At 39.7% G+C, this 25,234-nt stretch overlaps 1 protein-coding gene and 1 long non-coding RNA gene across 3 annotated transcripts; one reads left to right on the top strand and one right to left on the bottom strand.

Moving 5' to 3' along the window:
- Positions 1 to 2,242: 2,242 nt before the first annotated feature.
- klhl24a (kelch-like family member 24a) lies at positions 2,243 to 18,303 on the top strand. 2 transcript variants are annotated; one of them, XM_034103605.2, is made up of 9 exons: positions 2,243 to 2,536; positions 2,834 to 2,864; positions 4,355 to 4,469; positions 4,577 to 5,421; positions 7,126 to 7,310; positions 11,259 to 11,377; positions 13,418 to 13,606; positions 14,470 to 14,658; positions 14,770 to 18,303. In XM_034103605.2, the coding sequence occupies exons 3-9, from the start codon at positions 4,395 to 4,397 to the stop codon at positions 14,968 to 14,970; spliced, it is 1,803 nt and encodes a 600-aa protein (XP_033959496.1). In that variant the 5' UTR covers positions 2,243 to 2,536; positions 2,834 to 2,864; positions 4,355 to 4,394; the 3' UTR covers positions 14,971 to 18,303. The 2 variants fall into 2 exon arrangements, with proteins under 2 accessions (XP_033959496.1, XP_033959495.1); XM_034103604.2 differs by lacking the exon at positions 2,243 to 2,536 and having other exon boundaries at positions 2,556 to 2,864.
- A 4,595-nt stretch (positions 18,304 to 22,898) lies between these two features.
- LOC139435557 (uncharacterized) lies at positions 22,899 to 24,342 on the bottom strand. The gene is made up of 2 exons (XR_011644800.1): positions 23,218 to 24,342; positions 22,899 to 22,997 (listed from the first exon to the last, which is right to left on the bottom strand). It is a non-coding gene; the product is annotated as an uncharacterized lncRNA (long non-coding RNA).
- Between the last annotated feature and the right edge of the window lie 892 nt (positions 24,343 to 25,234).

Raw genomic sequence — 25,234 nt, 5'->3', positions numbered from 1 at the left:
CCTCCAGAAGTGTCACTGGTGATAGGCCACAAGAAGGTGAGTTGTGAGTGTGCAGGTTTATGTTCACACATCATTTTGGTGCTTAATAGATTGATGAAATAATAAATTGTTACTATATGTATAATATCAACTTAAAAAATAAAACTTTAATTTAAATATTTTTCCCTCTTAAATATCGCATCAGATGACGTCTCTCTCGTGGATAACATGATGGAAGAAATAAAAAGTCGTTGCCAGGATCCACATTTCACTGCTGGGCTACTGGCAATGGCTAAGCAGTACAATGTCCTGAGAAGCAACCCCTCCAAACTGCTGTCAGCCTTCCATTCCTTTGGGAAATCTGGCAGCCTGACCAGCAAACGGGCCGCCATTTTAAGGCGTGCTGCCAGACGTCAAGGCCCGATAATTAGCTGCCAGCCTACAGCTGTTGCACGCAGGAAGTCAGGCGCTGGCTCAAGACGGCGTTTATTTTCTGGGCGCCCTGTGAAACAGCACAGTTTAAGTTTGGCAGTGATGTTGAACACCAGCCATTCAAAAAAACATTAATGTATTTATTGTATCCCTCTGTTTAGAGGCAGGACACTCAGTGCCCCTCTACACGCTCTGACTCCTCTTCACCGCCATCCCTCTGTTTAGAGGCAGGACACTCAGTGCCCCTCTACACGCTCTGACTCCTCTTCACCGCCATCCCTCTGTTTAGAGGCAGGACACTGGTATTCAGTGCCCCTCTACACCCTTTATGTACCTGTTTGTATATGTGTATGCCTTTCTTTCTCATTTGTTTTTCACCTTATGTCTTTGTCATATCTTATCCCATCTATGGCCTGTACCTTGTCGTGGTAAGTGGGCTTTTTACCAAATCAGGCCTCAAGGTGTATCTCAAATGCTGAAATATAACCTCCCTGTTAATACAAATGCATTACCCACAGTATTACATGACTAAAGGTCCACTGCCCTCTGCAGTCATGAAATCTTTCCAGAGGCTGGTGTTGATCCAACCTAAAGGACATCAGATGACCCCTGCTTGACCTCCTGCAGTTGATGCAAACAGGTAAGTGGATCATGCAGTCAACTTGGGATTGTGGGACTTCATACCCATACCAACTAATGGGTGTCCCCTGTTCCTTCCTCACCCCTCCCACTGTCCCAGCCTTCACCTGGTGAGACATATACACCAATTAAAAGGCATGATTATTACACAGTCAACCCTTATTCAGAGTGCCTAATAAATGTATATATTTTTTTACAGTGCGGATTTTGGCTTTTTTTGGAACCATCGCACATGTGTGTAAGTAACAAGTATGCTGTATAATCTGCAACAACTGTCAGGTGGTGTTATTGATTATATTTGCAAAAGAGCCCCCACCAATATTGATTTTGAAAAATATCTTTTAATTGAAATATGGGAGCAAAAACAAAAGGGTAGAATTGATCATACCATATTATGTTATTGCAACTGTTTTTATTATATTGTTTTGTTTATATATATAAGTGTGTGTGTGTGTGTGTACAAATGAATTAATATAAAGTGTATATATGTGAGTGTGTGTATAAATGAATGAATACATCTGTGTGTATACATGAATAAATACATGTGTGAGTACATATAAGTGTGTGTTTATATGTTTATAAATGAATAAATGTGTGTGTGTATATATATATATATATATAAAACAGTATCATTAAATAATGCTGTGTGTGTATAAATGAATGAATACATCTGTGTATATAAATGAATAAATACATGTGTGAGTACATATAAGTGTGTGTTTATATGAATAAATGTATATATAAAATAGTATCATTAAATAAATATATATATATATAAAATAGTATCATTAAATAATGCTGTCAGATAAATGAAGTACACAGTAATAGTCAAGGTTATATTCAATATTCTGCACTTACACCAGATAAGATATTTAAAACGTCTTTTGTTTGTCCTGAAAACGACAGGCTATTTATAGATGATAAAACACCAGTAATACAATCTCAGGACTCTTCGATATGGCTTTGATTACAGGATCGTTTACTTTCAGTCAACAAATCCTTTGGAAAGACAAAACACAACTATTCAATATCCTGCTTTACCGCGACCGCTTTCGCCGAAGATGAAGTCGACGCTATCGCGTAGAGCTATGTTCTTGCGTAATGCGGAAGTGGGCGTGGTTAAATCTAAACTGGGTTGGAAAAACGATAGACGCTGCCCGCGTAGCCCTTTTGCCCTTTTTGGCTGACCTGCTGCCCCTCTGGAGAGAGCAAGAGGCTTTCTGTTGTGGCCGAATCAACATGATAAGCCCATAATTACAAAGTGTATTTAATGATGGTTGCCTTTAGAATACACTTTCAACGTATTGTGGAAGTGTTCTTTATGCAGTCATGTTAAAAAACGCTATATAAGTCGTATTATTTTTGCGTGTATCACTTCTTGTTGTGATCTTTTCCTCCACCGAAAGCTGAGTTTGTTTGCAAACAAAGGACAGCCACGTGGAAAACGAGAGGCGTTTGGGAATTGTGTTTTTTCTATGGCCAAAAAGTAAGCGACAACTAGTATTTGAACTCAATTACCCATGATGCACCGCTAGGACCAGCTGAGTGGGTGCAGTGGGCTGGATTTTTTTTCTGCCTGACAAGTATATATGGGTTCTGTGTTTACTGTTAGCTAGTTAGATCTTTTAGCTTTTGTCACCACCAGAAAGTCACAATGTCCCGTCTACTTTGTTTGCCATAACTGATCGACGGCATATATTGTAAAAGTTAGTGATACACTATTTCTCAAATACAGAGTTTTTATCCATACTTTTTTTGTTTTTGTTTTGTCAACTAACTGAAGAGGAAGCCTCATCTGGAAACATCTGCTCAAGGTAAGCACTTTTCTCAAAGAAGCATGTTTTAATGAGTTAGTGAGTTCTGAATCTATAAGTATTTTTGACTTTTCGGTTTAAGTTTTGTCCTGTTGAGTAAAGCTAGTGTTTTTGTTAAGTATGTTGTCAAGGGGTAACGGTCGGCAGGAGGCAAGTGTCCTTTGTCTAACCAGACGGAACACAGTGTGTTCTTCCTCTTAGTTACCTGGAAAAATATTATACATATGCCTATATAGCCTAGATTTAACTTACTTATCTATAATTACTACTTAAATTAAGGTGCATAATGAGATAATTCAACGCTTTAATATATATTTAAAACAACAGAAACATGTATAATGTATTATTATCTTTTCCCTTGTCAATTTATCTTACTTTACATAGTTCACAGTAAATAGTTAGAGTTAAAAATGTAACACTTTAAAAAATGGTTATGTTTTGTTGTATGCTATTTTTAAATGTAATATTATTTTATGTACTCTTCAATGGGTCTTAGTCACAGATTATTTTTTATTACAGTGTTTCTTTTTTTGTTTTCTTTAACTCCATTAAAAAAAAAAGCCTTGCAAAATGTGTATCGTTCCTGAGGATAATGTCAAAGATCAGTCTTTTTAATTATTTTTTATTCTATCTGCTTCACACACATCTGGATAAACCTGTACTCTGGTCTTCTTGACTTCAGGTAGGTGCTGCTGAAGGCATAACACACGTCAATAGGATAAGTCTTCCTAGGCTGGTCCACAGTTAAAAATATCCTGCGATTAATGACCTCACAGGAGGAAAGGCCAGACCTGCTGCCAACTTTAACACCGGCAGAGAGTTTAATGTGTTGAGATATCTTCAGGAACTTGAGAATTGGCTGTCCTAAATATACACTTTTTTGGGTCTAACTAAAGTTAATGGAACACATTGGTTGTTTGCTAAGTAGAATAATCTCTAAGATTACAGAAAAACATTATTTACGGTTATTAGTAGCATTGACGTTGCACTTGTTCAAACAATGATTATGTAGTGGCTGATAGCTTCCCTTCCCCCGCTCTCTTTCAAAACAAACCTGACAGAAATATATGAGACGCTCAACTGTTCTCTTTCCCACCTCTGTCTCTTTGTTGTTCCATCTCATGCAAGTTCATTGTGCTGCAGGGCACAACTGTTTCGCAGCATTGATGATATAATGGGACCGGCTCACGGATTTATGGTTTCATTCCTTGAAACTACTTATTGCATTAAGCCGTTATGAAAGGCATATTAACACTACCCCATGGATATTTTTTTTGGAACACGTGATTTCTGCCTCTTGCTCTGTTGTTTGTTTACTCATGGTGAATGTTCTCAATTTGTACCACAGTGATCCAATTAGGTTGTATAACTTTCTAAATGTATGTGCTATCCTCTCCTACCACATCATAGAATGCCATTATAAAAACATATACTGATATTTTATGAAAATATGTTTGTTTTTTAATAATACAGCACTTCTCCATCCTCAGATCATCCTAAAGTTAAGGGAAGGCGTTCTGAGTGGCAGCCATGGTGCTGATTCTGGGCAGAAGGATGACCAGGGAGGACTCTGGCATCAAAGATTCACCAGCTGTCAAACACAAGGTGCAGTTAAACACTTTATGCTTCAATTTTACCTAATTAAAGTAAAAAAGGATGTCAATCTTTATACATGTATGTTACTGTTGTTGTTGTTGTTGTTGTGTCCCAAGGTATTTGAGGTTGACTCCAGCACTTCTGCCAGCCAGGATGTCTTGGACTTCTGTTCTGGCTCATCTCACTCAGACGGCATCCTGCAGGTTTTCAATGAGTTTCGTGACAGCCGCCTGTTCACCGATGTTGTCATCAGCGTGCAGGGCCGGGAGTTCCCCTGCCACCGCGCCGTGCTCTCTGCCTGCTCCTCCTACTTCAGAGCCATGTTCTGCAACGACCACCGGGAGAGCCGCGAGATGCTGGTCGAGATCAACGGCATCCTGGCCGAGGCGATGGACTCTTTCCTCACCTATGTTTACACCGGCCGCGCCAAGATCACCACAGAGAATGTCCAGTTCCTCTTTGAGACTTCCAGCCTCTTCCAGATCTACACACTGCGTGACGCCTGTGCCAAGTTTCTTGAAGATCAGCTGGACCCTTGCAACTGCCTGGGCATCCAGCACTTTGCAGATGCTCATTCCCTGAAGCAGCTAGCCAGCCGCTGCCGCAGTTACACCATGGCCAACTTCTCAGATGTGGCTCAGCATGAGGAGTTCCTCGACCTTCACAAGGAAGAGTTGGAAGAGTACACTGCCAATGATGAGCTGTGTATCGGTAAGGAGGAGGTGGTGTTTGAGGCAGTGATGAGATGGGTGTACCACGGTGGGGAGCAGAGGAAGCCCATGCTGAAGGCCCTGCTGCACCATGTGCGGCTGCCCCTCCTGCACCCAAACTACTTTGTCCAGACAGTGGAAGGAGACCAGCTGATCCAGAACGCTCCAGAGTGCTACCAGCTTCTGCACGAGGCCAGACGCTATCATGTGCTCGGAAATGAAATGATGTCACCCAGAACTCGTCCACGCAGGTAACTAAAATGTTGTCCGACTAGTTATGAGGAAGGTTTCTATTTTACAATGTGAAACGGGCAATAATCCATGAATCTGTTTTTTCTGGGAGGAAAATGTTTGGCTTGTGGAAGTAGTATGACCTTTTAAGTTCTGACAGTGCTGTGGTGCAGTCACAGGAGTGATCAATGACTGTTATCTCTGCTTTGTTATGCACCAGTTCACAAAGAAAAAATACACCTTTTTTTCCTTTCTGACAGCTAGGTGTCTCTTTGGGTTAGAACATCTCATACACAGTGATGACAGAGGTCAGCGCAAGTTTAGAGAACTTGTCTTTTTAAACACTTAGAAAAACAGACTCCCAGACAGACACAAAGACATAGACAAAGTGTTTTTGTACTGAACAGACAAGTCGTCAATTGAAGGAGTCGTTCTTTTGTTGCCTTGTTTTGTAATGGAAATGATAATGAGGGAGGTAGGGCATGTTCCTACATCGACGGGTTGGCCTGGAAAAAATGAAATAATGTGATGCAAGTTATGGTAAGGAAATGTTGAGTCTTGTTTTCATACCAGCAGGGTAACTCACCTTGCTTATGTGTTCAGTTTACGCAACTGTTCTCTTATAACCTGTTTAGCAAATGTTATTTTATTAACGGTGACTTTGGAGAGTGGCCATTTGGATTAACAATATAGTAGTTAGTAGATAAGGGACTAAAGTCAACGCTGACTAAAATCATTGAATAAGATACAAAATGGACCATATGGTACCCTGCAGTAAAACAAACAACAGTACAGCTGCCTTTGTGTGTTAGACAACTCACCACAGTGCCAGCTGTCAGCTATTCAGACAGTGAGATGTGTAGTTCAGGTGTATTGTGTCAGTATCCAGGCAGATCTGTTCAAATCAGCCAGCCAATCAGTCCTCGAATTGAGGGCCAAATCTGCTCCTGCTCAAAACAGATGCCTGGTTCTCCCCTTTTTGTGTTTATCGGTGCCTTTATATTCTCTTGGCAAGCCTCAAGGATGTAATTAATAACATGAGCACGCACTGTACTTAAACACACATAAAACAAAATGCTCGGGGACTGCCTCATAGAACACACGCACGTGAAACAAACAGCTCTTATCTCCCACCTGCCCCTGACCTATATCCCATGTGGGGTAAAATATAAAAGTAAAATATACTTTTGTTTCACATTTGTACTTACAGTGGTTTCTAGAAAGTACTGGGATTCTTTATACAGTATCCGAAAAACAAAAGAAGCTGCAGTTAATTAGCTCCCCCTGGGAAATGCCGTCATATCCATGGCATGTGTTAAACTGCCAGAGAGGAAAGCTTTGTGATTTTGGAAATGCAGCTCAAGCCTAGCCCTTTGTGTGTTTTTGTTATATTGATTGATACTTTCATTGTTAATTGAACTTTGCCTTTAAGATAAGTGTAGCTGTTTCTTTGGAAGCCACCACTCTGTTCCTGCTCTGGTACAAATTTCATTTGAAATCCCTCTTAGTGGTGACATGTTTATCTGTCTTCATAACCTTTGTATAGGCCTCAAGATACACAGTGGTTTAATTATATATGATATATATTCTTTACACTCGTGTAATGAACTTTTAATTTAACATGCTTGTCTTGCCTTTTTACAATAGTTTAAACTGTGTTGTTTTTCCCTTCCATCTCCACATTGTTCATGTTTTTCTCTCTGCCTCACCTTGTCTGCTTACAGGTCGACTGGCTTTTCTGAGGTGATCGTGGTGGTGGGTGGTTGTGAGAGAGTGGGGGGCTTCAATCTGCCCTACACTGAATGCTATGAGCCAGTCACAGGAGAGTGGAGATCACTGGCCAAACTACCTGAGTTTACCAAGTCAGAGTATGCTGTCTGCGCCCTTCGCAACGACATCCTGGTGTCAGGTAAGAACCCACTGTTTTTTTAATAACCATTCTATGGCATTCTCCTATCTGGGCATACAATGAACACTGAGATACACATATACTGTATAACTATTAACTGTGGCAGTTGTCAAGTTACACGTTTGATCTGTTTTTTCTTAGCATGTTGTCTTTTATTTTAATATTTTTTAGAAATAATCATAACTCATAGTTTGTTTGTATTTGACAACAAATATTTTTAGCGATTTAAAATTCCGAATTTGCAGTTAATTTAAATCTCACCTTTGTTCAAATATTGTTACCCCAATTTCTTTATATTGTTATGGTGTTGGTTGTTACAAAACCCAGTAATAGTAAAATTGTGCAATTCCTAAATAGAACATTTCACAAGCACACTCTTAAGGCAGAAGGTCGGTGTCTTTCTTGGCTTGCCATCTGATTCCCGAGTGGAGTAGCAGGAAAGGGACAGCATGTTTGAGTTGAAGGAAAATATGAGAGCAACATCTGGATGAAAACTCCAGGCTCAGTGCTGTGAGAGGCTTTATTTGGCCAACTCCGTATATTCCTTCTGGCCAATCATCAGGGTCACCACCTTTTTCATCCGTTCAGCAGCTTTATACGAACTGTATGGAACAACTTTACACTCCCTTTTGTGTTCAACTCCTGCAATAAGTTGTGCTGTTATTAGCCTGGAAAAAAACCTGAATCCGACTTATTGTACTGTCATTGCGCCCTAGCAAGGCTGCTGCATTTTTGGAGCTTAGCATGCGCCAAGTGTGGCGTAAGCCTCCTTTGTTAAAAGATGCCTAGATTAAACAAGAAATTGGAATTACGTCTTTCGTATTGCCTGATGATGTCAGGGTGAAGGAAGTTCCTGAAGCCAAACATTGAGGTTGTGTATACAAGCTGCATGTTGGTTAGAGGCCAAGGAGGCTTTGTTTTCTTTTTTACTTAATTTATTTTGTGCAATAGTTACCGAGAATATGCATTGACAGTAACTGCTCATGCTCAGACATGTTTTGAATGAGCTACAAAACATTACTGGAGAAGAACGGAGGTTAAAAGATAAAGAGGGGAGATAAGAATTAAAGGAATGAAAAGAGAAAAAAAAGTTCTCTCCTTACTCCAGTAGTGTGCAAGTGTTTGCTTTTGTATGCTCTTAGTGTGCCAAGTCCTCGTGTGCTCTATCAATCTGCCCTCAAGCGCTGCCTGGAATAGTCAACATACCCTTCCTCCTTGTCTCCTTGTCTCCGTGTCTCGCACACATCCGTACAGTACACACAACTGCTTGATAGCATATTAGGATCTCCATTGACCCACTTCCTTCCTTTTATAACACATTTTCCCTGACACATATAATCCCCTTTTCTCAATTTTATTTTTATCTTGCACTCTCTCAATCACATTCCCACACACACATGGATTCTCTCTCTCTGTCTGTCTGTCTGTCTGCCCCTCTCCTCATACTGGGAAATAGTGCAAATACTTTGGAGAGCCTTCAGTCTCCAACACAGCTGCAGTTAGCTGTGGTCTTAAAGACGATGTGGCTCAATTGAGCACAGTCAGCATGATTTCAATTATAATCTGATCTCACACAATAAATCAAGCTTGGTTAAAACCCCAGATTCATTTAATTAAATAAAGGTTAACCATGACATTAAACTTATTATTATTACTTACTTATTATAATTATTTATTCTTATTTGATAACCACTAATAAATAACGTTTTGTAAAAGGACAAGTAATAATGTATGATGGCCAAGTACATTTCTGACCCCCTTACCCAACAAGGCAATGATAAAAAAACATTCATGTTGAACCCTGAAATAAAATAAATGTTTCTGTTTGCTACACATTGAATGTACCGCATATGTTCTTATCAGCTAATCATCAGCAAATCACATGTGCTTGCCTCACACATTACAGAGCGGTCCATGTCACAGGTAGCCTGACAACAGGAATGTGACAACATACTGAGCTGTAAGAATGAGTCAATCTCATAAATCTTTGTTGGACTTCCCAATAACACTGCTTCTTGTTTTCTAAGAACAGTGATTACGGAAGGACATATTTGTTGAGAAAGGACCGCCTACAGTACTACTTATTTTAATGATCTTTCCTTGTGTGCAAGGCTCTGTTTGAAGTTGTACGTCCTTTGTCAATGAGTTTTATGTATGAAAATATTTGAAAACAGAAGCCTTGGGGGCAGCAGACTGTCTGTCTCTTGTACTATCCAGCAGATTATCGAGCAGACACTTGCGACTAACTTCCTTCCCATGGCTCTTTCTGTCTGTCTGCTGCTGTGTAATTTGATTGGAGGCAACATTAACACAGGCCTACCACCTGTCCTCTATGTCACTCAACTACAGAAAGAAAAAAACTGCTTTTTTGCACGTGAATACAAAAGAGGCCAAGAAATCTTTGCCCCATATAACCACCCACCAGTGTCAGGACAAAAAAAACACCCAATGGCAAGATGCAAACACAACAACAACAACAATGTGATGATGACTGATTTTGCATTGTCCAGGACATATCATGTCTAAATTGATGTTGTTCAATAGGAAACTTTTCTTCTCTAAAGGGCATCTTAAGGTTTTGACCTTAGGGGTGTTCTTATTAATTTTGACCATTGACTGATACCGCCACCATGTGATCAGTTTAAGTCCCAGTGTGAAATAACACAGATTGTCACTGACTTATTTGTTTATGTGCTTTAGTCTTGTTGGTTTCCATTCTACATCCTGCTCCAAGATTGTTTTTTTTTTAACTCAATGTTTCATAAAAACCATCAGATAACTGCTATCAGATCTAAAAATAGTGCATTTGTCTCAATCGTTCACTTACTCTTTAAATGGCTTTTACATAATGTTACATTTTCCTTTTTAACCTACATTTAAGGAAGTTTCCTTAGGTCTTGTCTGATTTACCTACATTTCATGATGTCTTTGTCTGTCAGGGTTAAAAGTTAGCTTTTGTTGCCCCGTTTGGATTTTCCTTTGGTCTGTGAAGAATCAACAGACATGCATGCCAAATAGAGAGGGGTACATGTCGGGGCTAGTGACTGAGTCACACTGTAAGCTATTTGAGTGCCTGTTACTATTATCTCTTCATCTTCTTAAGGTGCATGTTTACCCAGAGACAACAGGTGATCGTCAGTCAGACTGCAGTTGTAGAAATGCTGTGGCTCTATTTGGTGCAAAAGAACCATCGTGTGTTTGCTATAGAAATGATAAACAAACCGAAAGTCCACACCTCTACATTCATTAGGAAACACAGATTAATGTTTAAGTGTGTGTTTAGTTTTAGTTTAGTTTATTTATTTATAGTGTCGTGGACAGTCCCCATCGATGAACTGTCACAAAAACAGTAAATGGTGCAGCTTTAGCCGACATGGCTAATTTCCAGCTGTTGTCCCCGGCCAGATGGTAATAGACACCCTTAAAATTAAAATATATCACATAATATATAACCGCATTAGTTATAAGAAAATATATAAAATAAAATAAAAAGGAGGAAAGACAAGTAGATACCAGTGTGAGGATAAAAGAGAACAATAAACAACACACGTTACTATATATACAGTACATGTCACATATAGCACATCACAATCACAACAGAAACGAGGGGCAACATCCATGATCACAACATGTAACACAACATGTAGCACTCACGCCATACTCAACACAGACTAGTGTGTGCAGCTATGCATATCTTAAATGTGCCAATCTTGGTTTGAACTCTCAAGACCCAAATTCAGATACATTATGTCCAGTTAGGAGATAAGTGTAACTAAACACACAACGCTGGCTGTTAACCAAGAACAGTCCTGGTTTATTTTGAAACGTTTTATTATATTAGATCAACTGGATCACAAATGACAACAACAACAATCAGAGCTGTCTAGTGCTAAATGTTTTGTCCTGACTATTCACTGTCTTGCATTGGTTGTCCCTTGGTGCTTTCAGGTGGTCGTATCAACAGCAGGGACGTGTGGATGTATAACTCCCAGCTCAACCTGTGGATCAGAGTGGCTTCTCTTAACAAAGGCCGCTGGAGACACAAGATGGGCGTCCTACTGGGGAAGGTAAGCAGGAAGCCTAAATCTGGATCTCTGCATCTCCATCCGGATGCATGGATACCTTAGCGTAGATGCCTGTGATGTAGGAAGTAATTCATAGTTCAGATTTCACTCCTTAGCACCTTCACCAAACTAGATAACTATGTAGTATGTTATCAGGCTTTCTTGTATTCCCAAAAGTAATCCTGCCTCTCATTTCCTACATAATATAGAGCGACTATGATTTATAGAAATTCTGAGCCATCAAAACTAGCCAGTCACAATTTAGGCAGTCTTCACTCACTTGAGGTTGTGATATTTGAACTCAGCACTAATCCGCGAAAACTGTTTCTACTCATCTGCTGTTACTATTTAAAGTCTCTAGTACAAAGCCAAGAGGACATTCTTGTTTGAGGGCAATGGAAGTTTAGTGGACGTGTGCCAGCACCTCACACTTCCAAGTTGAGGTCTATCTTAGTGTACTCATATCATAATCAATGTGGCTCTGCTATACTGTAAGCCTGCAGTGGCTATAGATAGCTGTAAGAAACCCTGATAACCCTGTAAACACACACTGGATTTGAATACACTTACTCTGTAAATATGTACAGTACAAGGCTCTTCCTTTTCCTACAGCATGCTGCATTCTATTTACAAGAAAGGAAACTATTATTAGTTTGAATTACTGTATTTTTCACCTTAATTATTTTTTTTTAACCTCATGTTGTGTTTGCAAATGCTCTTAAACGAGTAGTATAGTCTGTTTTTATTGCATGGCATTCACTTCTGTCTTTAAAACGCGGTTGTCTGGACTATCTTTGTGTAAAACAAATATTGACCACTTGAAAAACAATGATGTGGGTACATTACGCAAGATTTTGAACTGTAATTATCTGTTATTATGGTTGCGTAAAGAAGAACGGCCGTTAATTTATTGTTTAATGCAGGCAGACTTCTTCTTATGTTATTTTCTGTGACCACTCTCTGTATTTGTCCAACACGTGGCTCTGTCTTCTCCTTTTTCCTCTTCTCATATTGTCTTCTGTCTGTCACAGAGGTTTTTTCTGTTGTATTCAACCTAGTTCTGTGCTATTGTCTTACCTCATGCCCTTCTTTGTTTCCTTATTCCTCTGAACTCTGTGGTAATCATTCCATTCTTATCTTTTTTCCAGTTTGATCTGGAATGCCTTTGGTTATGTTTTGTCAACTGACAGTTTAAAAAGGGGGTAGTTCGATCAGTTCGCCCAGGTGTCGTATGCAAATATGCCATGTCCCTCATCCACTTCCGTCTTTTTGTTCCTTATTTTTTCCTCCATCTCTCTTTGTTCCTCTCTTCTCTCTCCGCCTCTCTCCTTCTCACCTCTGTACTTGTTTATGCTTCAGATTTTGTGGAGACAGGAACAGCCTGAAGGGTTTCTGTTGCATAACACGTGTCTGTTGATGAACGTTTGCTCTTGAAACATGATCTCCTTCCAGCCATTGAGGAAGCAGAAGTTTTACATACATCTTTTCCTTCCAGTTTTGTTCCTCCATCCTTCATGCCTCATGTTCACATTTTGCCATTCATTGCGCTCCAGGGGATAGTTTTACCACAAGGCATTTGTTACTGTACATGAGTACATATCTTGCGTCAACACAATTCTCCAGATTGTGATGCTTTAACTTCCAGTAAGATGTGCGTTTTTGTTAGAGGCTCAGATCTCATCATCCAGTAAATGAAATTGGACCACATTTAATCAACCAACTTAGAACATTTAGTTTATAGACTGACTTTACAACGGGTTATTATTTTGAAATGTATATTATAATGGGAATGAACAGTTATCTTCCATCTACACCGGATAGACTGGTTCTCTATGTGCTGACGTAGAAGCTATTGTTGATACTGTTGAACTAGTAAGCTATAATATAAACTCTGTTATACTGAAAGTGACGTGTTTATGTGGTGTATGTTCAAAAGTATATATCACACCTAAACACAACTCATAACTTTTAATAATCGTGCTCTGTGTGGTTCCCAGGCAGTCATTTCCACTCCGCTAATCCTGAATGTGTGTCTGCCCTTAGGTATATGCTGTTGGTGGCTACGATGGGCAGAGCCGCGTCAGCAGTGTGGAGTGTTATGACTCCTTCTCTAACCGCTGGACTGAAGTGGCTCCCATGAAAGAGGCGGTCAGCTCTCCGGCCGTGGCCAGCTGTGCCGGCAAGCTGTTTGTCATAGGAGGAGGACCTGACGACGAGACCTGTTCAGACAAGGTGCGAAACAGATGTGTTCTGCCCCAACTACACACTTAGGCACACACTGATGACAAGTGAGGTGCTTTTTGTCTCAACTTACTAGTTTTCAGTTATTATACCTTGGAGATGCAGGTTATGTGGACTTTTCAGTGAGTAGTCTGAACAAGAATGACATGTTTGTCAAGAGAGGTATATACTAAACTGGGCAGTGCTACAGATGGGCCAACACATTATAAGCATTATTTCCTTACAGGCCTATCCCTGAAAGGAAATTGCTTAATAAAATAAAGCATCCTGAGTCACCAGTCATGACTCAACTTTTCTGAGGTAAAAATCAGGAATGACAGGCTTAACTGAAATGGTTTCATTGTGTTTTGATTGACAGCCATGATGCTCATAATAAACAGGAAGAACGTTGAATTTGCTTCTATTGAGGTTAAGGTTCCTGTGTAATTTATGTATTCCTTGGAATAGCTGTTCTACGCATCTATAGGCTGAAAAGAGTTGACCTAACATGGCTGACTATTTGTACCTGGCTCCACGTGGACTACAGTTCATGCTGACTCAAAATCCCTAAAGCGACTTATCTCTGGAGTCTCCTAACAGCGCCATACCCATCGATCCAGTACTTTGTCTGTTGAAGTGTGTTGTTTGCTGCAGTCCGACACAAAGCTGTTTGGAAGTAGGCTATTTTAAAGTGATGTGGGTGAGAGAATGCTTGGATTGTATGCAAACCACACAGAGCCAAACTTATGCCAGCCCACAGAACAAACTAAAGAGAGTAAAACCACAGAAAGAGCTACAAATATTTCAGTTATTTCTATGTCCCTTTCTTCTACCAGAATAAAACCTAACTATATGTAACTAACTGTATGTCACAGGTTCAGTGCTATGATCCAGAGGCAGACTCTTGGTTACTGCGGGCCAACATCCCCATCGCTAAGCGTTGTATCACAGCAGTGTCCCTCAACAACATGATCTATGTGTGCGGGGGTCTCACCAAGTCCATCTTCTGCTACGACCCCATAGAGGACTACTGGATCCATGTGGTTCACACCTTCAGCAAACAGGTAACAGATTCAATGCAGATACTAAGAACTCCAGGAACAGACGGTTTTAACTCACCTCAAAGTATTCTTTAAGAGCTGCAACCTTACATTTCTGCCTCTCTTTTGCTTCAGGAGAGCTGTGGCATGTCAGTGTGCAACGGCAAGATCTTCATCCTTGGTGGGAGAGGGGAAAATGGCCTGACAAGCGACACCATCCTGTGTTACGACCCGTCATCAGGCATCATCACAGGAGTGGCCACCATGCCACGGCCGATCTCCTACCATAGCTGTGTCACCATCCACTGCTACAATGACAAGTGCCGCAGGCCCTGACCATGAACAGGCACACAGAAACACACACTAAAGAACTTAAACCCTTCAAGTTCACTCTAAGCACAACACACACACACAAACACACAATAACATACTTGTTTATAACAGGCCCACTTTGTCCATGTTACCGCTACCACACATTTATTTCCCCACAGCATCGTGTAGCAATACTTCTGGGTACTCATGGTTGTGCTGTGAATCTTTTGCAGTTGTGTATCAAAGTTAAATCCAATCTGTAGAAATTAACATGGGTTGATGAAGAGTTGTATATAACCTGAGCTAAAGTGGAGTCAGATCAACATGGCAGGTGTGCCTTGCATTAAGAGTAACTGCACATTGTTGGGAATTAACAGATCATAAATGATAGAAGTAAAGGAATTTGATTATCATAAAGGTAAAATAAATAGAAATACAAAAAACTATTTTATTGAAAATGTTGTGAGTACATTTTAATTTGAGATTCATTTCTAATCCTAGGAATTGTGGTTCTGTGGTAAAACAATTCTAAACTCACTTATTTAAGAAATAAAGTAAAGTCACTTATTTGCTTCCATAATTGCATTTTTGGTGGATTCAATTAATGGGCGACAATGTATTATAACATTATTCAGTTAATTAATAATAATTTATTTAATTACAATAGTGGTTACAAGTATGTTAACAGTTTGAAACTGATCTACCCCACCCTGTGCTTTTATTACTGTGCAAAGTAACCTCATCCTGAGATTTCTGATGAGCTGAATTTAACTCAGGTTGTGCTGATGAACAAAAACCCTAAGGCAAAAAAAAAGAAAATTGCCCTGACAACAATGAGCCAAGAATTATCTACCGGCAGCAGAAGAAATATTTGTTGACTGACAAATCAAAGATCAAAGGCTTTATTTGTCATATGCACATAGTTTTGTCAAAGAAAATCTTGAGTCTCGAGCTCCTCCAATAGTGCAACATTCAATATTCTTAAAGGTCCCATGTCATGGCCATTTCTACTGATCATATTTCCATTGTTGAGGTCTACTAGAATAGATTTAAATTGTGCATTTGTTGTTGATTTGGGTGTTCACATGTCACAGAACCCAGGAAGCAAACAATGGAAAATTAGAAATCTCCAACGAGGCGTTCTGGGGCAGCATAGACAGGTCTTTTCTGTGTTAGAGCTTTACTCCCTACATGGTGTACTTTGAGGGTTTGTGACTCTGCAGACCGTTTACATGCATAAAAACCTTGATAACACACAAGGGGATGGGTAATAACCGGAAAAGCATGGCATGGGACCTTTCACTAAGTTGGCCAGGTCAGATCTAGTATAACCATGTACCCAATGCACTCCATGCAATCCTTCAGAACAGTAGTCCTACAGCATGGTACTAGTAAAGAACATTAAAAAGTATCACACTCCCTTTTTTAACTCCTTTCTTGATACTTAAAATGACCTTGATAAAAAAGTGGTAAACAGTCAGTCAGCTGCTCTTCCACGGTATCAGTGGTCATAGGGTAAAGAGAAGAGATCAAATGTGGACACTGTACACAAATATTGGAACACAGCCACTGTTGTCTCTGCCCTCTTGTTTCCTTGTTCACTTCTCGTGTGCATTTCCCTTCTCCTCCAGCTGTGTCATCACCTCAAACTTCGGTGTTTCCTTTTTTGTTTTTGCTCTATTTTAATTGTTATTACATTCATTACAGACTGTTTTATTTTTTTAACAATTGGATTTTGACTGTATTATGAGTAGCTTTAGTGTGTGTTTTTCATATTAATGTTTGTTCATTGATGTACTTGGTGTATGGGTGTTTTTTTTAGATGTGAGAAGCCAAACTCAAAGACTGCTCTGAATAAGTGGTGTGCATGCTGGGTCTGTGTGTGTGTATGTGACTTTTACGACTGAGTCTAAATGTGTAGGAGCCTAAAAGTATATCAATGAGTGTTAGTGTAAGCATCACACGACTGTTCTTCTGTTCACAGAAGTTTTAACACTGATAGTCACACCTCTCACCTCTGCACTTACATGTAAAGATGTAATTTGGGGTACCTGTAGGTATGTAAAAGTGTGCATGTGTGTATTTGTGTTTACTGGTAAGCTTAGGTGGTGTGTGTAGCAGTGCTGCACCCCACACAGGGAGGGGGTTAAGAGTTTTGAATGGGACGTGTTTTGAATGATGTGTTAATAGACAAGAGATATTGCTGTGAATATAACTTTATTATGTTTTCTTTGTGTATTTAAATGTGCCTCTTTTTTGGTTGCATATTACGTTTTCTCGTAACTGAGGGCCCCAATAGTGCACTTAAATGTAGAACCTTAAGCCAATGATTTCCTTTTTGTTTTACTGTATCAGTAAATGTTCTTTGCTTTCATGTGACGTATGTGAGAGACCAGAAGGGAACCTTTAAGCTCCTCTTGTTAGCGAGTAGCGACTACCTGCTAAATCTCTGATGAAAAAACACAATAACTGCTACAATAGAACAATGTTAAGAGTCAATAAGAGGCTTTACATTGGAGGTTAAAGGGTTGGTTGTTTCTCACAATACAGAGTGTTCTTCCAACTGTCACAATGGCAAAAGCCATCCTCCAGGCGTTATCTCTAATGAGCGCAACAGAAATATAGGTTGTAAAGAAACATTCTCAGGCCTACCTACAGTCCTTAGGTAACTTAACTGTACTGAAGGGTGACTCCGGAGACAAGAGGACATTTTGCTTACCCCCGTAAGCATGTGGTTGCGCAAAAGAGTCAGAAGGAGTTAGACAATGGTAAGTGAGGGAAAGAATTTGAGTGTGTGTGCGTCACACATAACAACACTATATGTTGATTTATTGATTTTCATTATTTTCTATGTAGAGGCCTCTAAACATTGTTTACTTTGATAAGATTGTTCATTGTTCTTATCAATTGATCTGTTTCTTTCATTTTGATTGTTGTGGAGAACAGAAATATTTTGATTCCCACATGCAAAAATGGCATGCCAACTCAAACCCCCAAAAGCGGACTGTTAAAGTTGAGTGATGTATTTTTTAATATGAATGTAGTTATAAACCAAAGTGGATTAGATTCAAGCACAAAGGTTACTTTGTTGTAAAATGGCAATGGATAAACAATGCTTGCATGCAAGGTGGGGGGCTTGAGTTTATTGAATAATGCCCGATGTGCCTTAATTAAAAGAATGACGAGTGGGGTATTTAATGGTATCATTTTGATATAAATTGTCCTTATTGATGTATGATGTGATATTTTAACACCACTTACTCCTCAGACGCTCTTTGTTCAACTGCGAGAAAGTTGAAATGTAATGGTTGACTTGTGTGAGAAACATCAATAAAGTGTTTTCTTTCCGTATCACTACTTGTGTCCTGACCAGTTTTGTTCTGTATTTGAATGCGTTGTCAAATGATAATGGTAATGTAGATTATCTTCATGATAGCTTTCAATATTAAGCTAAGAGGGATGTCCTGATAATAGATTTTCTGTGAAAGAAATCAGAAGATCGAGATGAAAGCACATAAAACCAGACATATTGTTTCAAGGCTTGAGCAACTTGTGTTACATAAAGGCCTTTGTGTTTGGTCTTATGTGTTGATTTATGTTCTCCTTATTATGGTTTGGTTCAATGAAAACCACAACAATTCTTCTCACAGATTCCTATGTCTCTCAAATCACACTAAACAATATGGAAAGTATTTAGCGTTCATCAGTAGAGACTACTAACACACACTCACAGACAGGAAAACACTGTGTCAGTTCATTAATCTATTAAATTCTCATGGTAATTGCAGCATGCTACCCCCTTACTGTACACCCATACTCATCTTTAAAATCTACACTGCTGAAAGAGAGGTTTATTTTTTACATATTACAACAACAACAAAAATTTGCTCATTGCTTTACATCAGGGGTGCCCAACCTTTTTTGAACCGAGAGCTACTTTTAAAGTTGCCAGTCTGCCGAGATCTACCAGTCCAAATAGAGAGGCGTAGCCATTACTGACAGCCTACTGCCAGGTAAATACACACTTATACTTGTATAAAACTGACCTTCGTACGATTAATACTTCATAAAATACTGCAGATCCTTTATCTTTCCTCTTTCTAATCTACACACATACAAGTATTTAACTGAAGTTACACAACAGTGTTGTTGATACAGAGTTGGAGTTTATTCACACGTCACACTACAGTGGGTAATGTTTTCAAGAAACATTGAACAGTGCTGCCACATATGACACAGGAAAAAAGAAAAGACTCTGAACCCTTTCTTTGCCATTATATAAAAATAGTGTTGCTACAAAAGTATAAATTAGGCTTACTAATAAGACAACTCAGATCTGAAGCTACACAGGAATCTGCTGCCAAAATGCAATAAAAAAGACAAAATTAATAGAATCAAACCCTTTTTTTTGTTGCATTTTAGTAGAGTATAAAAATAAATGCAACACTAGTTTCTTAACCTGAATTGATAATAGACTATAATCAATTTAAGTTTGCATTCTTATACTATTTTGTACAATAATTATAATGAATAAGTTCAAACAAACCAAAACTTACTGCTAATTAATAACGGTATCTAACTTGAGTTTTTATTTTATCAACAACCTGTTGAAATGCTACTGTTATTTTTACTGTCCCCCAAAAGTGCGTCGCAGCCTCCAGGAAAGCTTCTTTCACAACTTCGCCGTCTTTGAAAGACTTCATGTGTTTCGCAAGAACGTGACGGACACGATAAGATGCTATGGTAGCAGCCTTGCTCTTGTTGTTGGGCCTGGTGAAAATGGACTGCTGTGCATTTAGCTGTCCTTTCAGGCCCCTCCCCTTTTGGGAGCGTAGGGCAGAGGGAATTCCGTCTCGTAGCGTTTGTGCACAGTTTTGAAATGCCGCTCCTAAAAGACCCTTCTTCGATAAAGCCACGCTCGCATTGCAGATGAGACAAATGGACTTTGAATTGGAATAGATACAAAAATAATCATCCTCCCACTCGGAGTGAAAATGATATATTTGGGGCTTTTTTGCTTCTCCCATTGCGGTCTTGTGTGTGTGCGGACTGTCACTCCTGTTGACACGGACAACGTCAGCGAATAGAGAGGCGAAGTCCCTCCCTTTCCGGGAGCCTCCATGGGACCCCGGAAGCGTAAAATTATACATTGAAGTCAATGGAGAGAGAAAGGTTATCTTTTGATCCCGTTTGAATTGTGCCACGAATGACACATATGATGTTTGTCAATTTAAAAGAATATTTTGCAAGTCAAAAAAATTAAAATGTGTCGTAAAACTGTGAAGTTACACATTTTTTTGTGTGAAACCGCTGAGTGAACTACAGGTCTCTTGGTCTCGCACAATACGCGTCACCATCACAAAGATGGCCGTCACGTTAGCAAATTTCACCTGTTTCTTTCAGAATGAGAATAAAAGTATAAAACGAGGTGACTACAAGTCTGGACACGTTGAGAGCTGTACATACACGAAAGGGGAGTTATTCGGTTCTGTAAGAGCAGCGGGACCGGCTTTACAAGATGTTGGTGAGTAATATGAGTGCAATGTGTAACGTTAATGTCAGCTAGCTAACATTAGCTAACAAGGTACACTAACGTGTTTTGTTTCAGTAACTAGTTTTCTCCTTTAGAACTTCGTGGTCTGTGTGTGCTGTGGATAACATTAGTGTTCACAAGAACAAGGTATACTCCCGTGTTTTGTTTTAGTTGCTCTTCAGATTGAAACGGCCAGTTTTATATCGACTATACTGTATGTGTGATCTCCTTTTACATCTCGTTGTGTCATTTGAGTTTATTTGCTGTGTGTAGATTCAAGGGTTTTGGTTATCTTGTCAATTTGTTTGGTTATCCAGGCACAGCTGTGCGTGACTCCCTCGGGTACACTGGTATGTGTTTTCCTAATGTAGAGAGCATTGATTAATTAATAAACTACACACTGAGTCTAGATCCTGACCAAGTCCTTTTTTATTGTTGATCAAATGTTTTTCAAAAATGTATTCATACACATTTAGAAAAATACAATGTACAATCACAACCAGTACAACACAAATTACAAAAAATACAGAAAAAACAAACAACAACAATCAGACAAAACTATGGAAAAATAACCCCTCCCACCCCAGATCCGGACCATCCTTGTATTATTGCTCATTCAATCTATTATAGCATGCTAACAAACATGGTACTTACTTTATTTGTACAGATCTGCATGGGAGGCGATGGCGCGATGCAGAGCGCTGTCTGTGATTGTGCACGGGGGATGTACAAATGCAGCCACGCTGCAGCATTGGCAATATGTGCCATGTGGCAGATCAGCTCCACAGATGTTGAGTGCCAGTGGAGGAAGCCTGGCACTTCCAAAGTAGTCCAGCCGGTGTCTCAACTCTACCAACAGTGAGAGGAGACATACAACCCACTGGCCAGAGACATCGCCACTCAGGATGTAGACTGGTTCAGGTCTGCACTGAGGGGCGCACAGTGTGGCATGGCATGGCTTCACCTGAGCCAGAGCCGCGGCCTCAACATCAGGCCATTGTCACCGTGCCGGAGCTGGTGAAGGGGGTCGGGGGCTTGAGGCAATTCTTGCCTCAATGCGACTGAGCAGAGACCAGCAAGCTGCCATCCAGACAGCCACCGGAGGACAGCGGACAAAGTGGCAGTTACACAGGCGGGGCAGGTTGACAGCCAGCAAGTTTGGTGCTGTGCTGCGGTCGGGACTTTCATCCACTCCATGCGCGTCCCTCATGAAGAGGGTGCTCGGGGGGTACAACTTGGACGGAGTCATGGCTATCAACTGGGGGGTTTTAAACGAGGCCGAAGGGGTGAAGGCTTTTGTGCAGGCCTCTCAGGAGACAGTGTTCGAGTCTGGTCTCTTTGTGAGTGAGTCGATGTATTGGGAGCATCCCCAGATGGACTTGTGCAGCCATCTGCCCTGCTGGAGGTGAAGTGTCCACCATCATTATATAGGATATATATATATATATTTGTATACATATCTGTAAATTGTATAATTTTATTTGATTTAAAAGTATTTTTGATCTCTGTCTATAAACACAAACTGAGTAAGATTGACAATAAAGTTGACTTTGAAAAATATATATATTCTTTATGAAAATAGTTGACTGTTGGAGAAATGAATCTAAATGAAACGTTGGACTGAACTACAACTACGCCTTTAAATCTCTACGGACTGTTTTTCAGTGGGATGGCAAGTTCCTATCTTTAAACATTTATTAGTTTTTTTCTCAGAACCGATTTGATTTTCTGAAGTTAATTTAACTTAACCATGTAAGGTCATTATTAAAAAGGTACAATCAATTTGTTTAGGGTTGAATAAAATAATGATAAACATTTCATTTGGATAATTTACTGACAGAATAAGAAACTCAATGATGCTCTACTCACCTGTTCCTTTTTATAAAGTGAAACAGTTGAAACGATAGATTTTAGTAAACTTAAAAACAACCTTCTCCAAAAGCTATCAAGGAATATACCTAATACTTGTTTTAGAACTTTATTACATATTTTTATATAAATAGTTTGAGTGATCCATAATTGACAGAAGCTTGTGTTTACACTGACCTGTCACTCATATATTAATGTCTTTGTAACTTCAGTAAACCACGACCTCACTCATTTCTTTCATCACGGTTCAGTAAACTAAGTGACACATGAACCAGTTTAATAATTATAATAACGTAGGATTGCAACTCTTTGAAACTGTAGGTGGCTCTTAAAAGAGCCGTTGTGTTTGGGTGTGCTGGTCTCAGGTCAGTCTAAGCCCTCTCTCGCGGATGCGGCGGGCCAGCTGGATGTCCTTAGGCATGATGTTGACCCTCTTTGCTTGGTTCATCTTACTGGGGGGCAGCTACATGGATGTCGGTGCAGTCCACAATCATTGTGCAGTTGAAGGCAGAATTAATGTATTATCGACTCAGAATGAAGCACAACTTCATGTCATACAACACATTGACTTTATTTGTAATTGTGTAAAAAAATAAAGCATTGATTAGCAAGCAGGACCTGCAGGAACAGAGCACGGTGATGGATGGAGCTGGGAAGAGAGAAGAATAAAGAAAACAGATCAACTTCATTATCGGATATTAAAAATTCAATTTCAAAACAAGTTGCCGCTCCTACAGTTTTCTAGTATGTAAAGATGATTTCACTTGACCTATGCACAATATCACACTCAATACATGTGTGTCTCTGGGGGGTGCATTGTGCCTTTGATGTATATAAATAATATACCATAACCAAATACTATTACGTACAGTGGAAATCAGGTTGCCAGAGCAGGTCAGTCCAGTGTGCATGTTCCTCAGGGTCTCAGCAGTTACAGGTGAGGGGAAAGGAAACAAAAGAGAAAAAGGTCAGTAACAACACTTTGAAGTAACAACACTTTGAATAATTATCTCTTTTAATAATGTTCTCTCAGTAATCACTCAACTACTGTCTTTCCAACAAACAGATTGACTCACTATCATCACGATGAAACACGTCCAGAAGAATGGACCACAGATGGAAATTAGCTATTAGCTATAATCTGGCATATTGCATCTCTTCTCTTTGCTGAGATTAATGTTTTTGTATGCATGGTCCTTCTATAAATAAATACATGTCATGCAAAGCTGCCTGCCTGCCTTCCTTCCTTCGACTCTCCCTGAACTGCCTGATCTTTTAATGTTCAATGTTAACCATTTGAGCAGATAGCATTAAGTAGAAAAGATCGCAGATGCTAATCTGCCGTTAGCCTACCTCCCGCCCCCTTAGCACCTGGCGATAGGTTCCTCTTCAAATGTTTCAGAAAATACTTAACATCATGACTACTCTTACTGTTTAACATTTGGGTTCACTTCATGTTAAGGCTAATACAAATGACAAGGCTAAGTAATGTGATGCTAACTAACGTGCTCGCTACTAGCTATGTAGCTAGCTTGACTGTGTTCCATGCACAACATGTGTATTACCTGAGATCTCTGATCCAGCGACTCCTGGTCCTTTCATCAGACGGGAAGCGATAGAACGAGCTATGATCTATAAGTATGATCACTTATGTGATTGCAACCTGGTACAAAGCACACAGGCATCTTGTAAAAGTGAATTTATTTTTAGCAATCTCTTATTTATTGGAGGGAATAAATCAGTTATGAGATCTTCTTCGCTTTAATTACGAGTCGCTCGCAACCACTTGGAGCATTATCGCCTGTGACATCACTTATGCGAGCCAGAATGGGATTTGGGATTTGTAGTCTTTGTAGTCGCGTATTTTTCATAGTCTTATATTTCAACAGTTTTACGACAAAATGTGACTTTTTTGACATGGAACTTATTGTTTAAGATTGACAAACATCATATGTGTAGTTCGTGGCACAATTCAAACGGGATCAAAAGATACGTGTTCTCTCCCCATTGAATTCAATGTTAATTTTTCGCTTCCGGGGTCCCATGGGCCGGAAGTAGATGGGCGTGACTTCGCCTCTCTATTAGTGCCCACTGCCCACAAGCCACGCCCCGACACATGGGGTCACGCCGGCCAATCACAAAGCTTTGATGCGTTCAAGTGCATTATTATGGCACAGGAAGATTATGTTATTGATATAGGACATTAACGATACAACTGAATATTGTTGTTCTATTTTTAGAAACATCTCGCGATCGACTGGGAATCTCCCCGATCGACTGGTTGGGCACCCCTGCTTTACATACATGCTTTTTGAAATGCGTCAGAATGATGAATATTAATTGTTTTTTTACCATCTAATACTCATGTATTGTGTGGCTCAAATGAAACCCATAGCTGTTTGGATAACATGTTCACTTGTGGACTTGATTAAAGGAATGATAGTGAGGCCTAAAGCAATGATATAGGGACATGATGTGCCTTAACATCATGTCCCTAGTATCATTGCTTTAGGCCTCACGATGTGTGCCACCACTCATGTGGAACTGATTCCCTTAAATGTACTCATCATAAACTTGTTTCAGTTCATGTCAGGTGTTTTTCATAGCATGCTGTTTAACATTGCAGTCACACTTAAACATGTAAAGGCCTATATTTAGTAAGAATTTGCAGTCTTAATATACATTTTTCAAACAAAATGTTTCTGTGAGACTGAGCGGAAGGAGGAACCTATTGCGGTGAGCACGTTGCAACTTCCGGTTGTTGTTGTCATCTCCGGGTATCCCGTGTGCCTGTTCTGTTGCTGATAGCTTATTAACTTAAACTTAATCGATCGTTTTAAAACTCTTGATCACGGCAACTGCCTGACGTTGTAATCACACGTTACT

Source organism: Pseudochaenichthys georgianus, chromosome 17, assembly GCF_902827115.2.
Source record: "Pseudochaenichthys georgianus chromosome 17, fPseGeo1.2, whole genome shotgun sequence".
NCBI lineage: Eukaryota > Metazoa > Chordata > Actinopteri > Perciformes > Channichthyidae > Pseudochaenichthys > Pseudochaenichthys georgianus.
The sequence above is the reverse complement of the archived record's forward strand: the minus strand, read 5'-3'. Positions and strand labels throughout refer to the sequence as shown.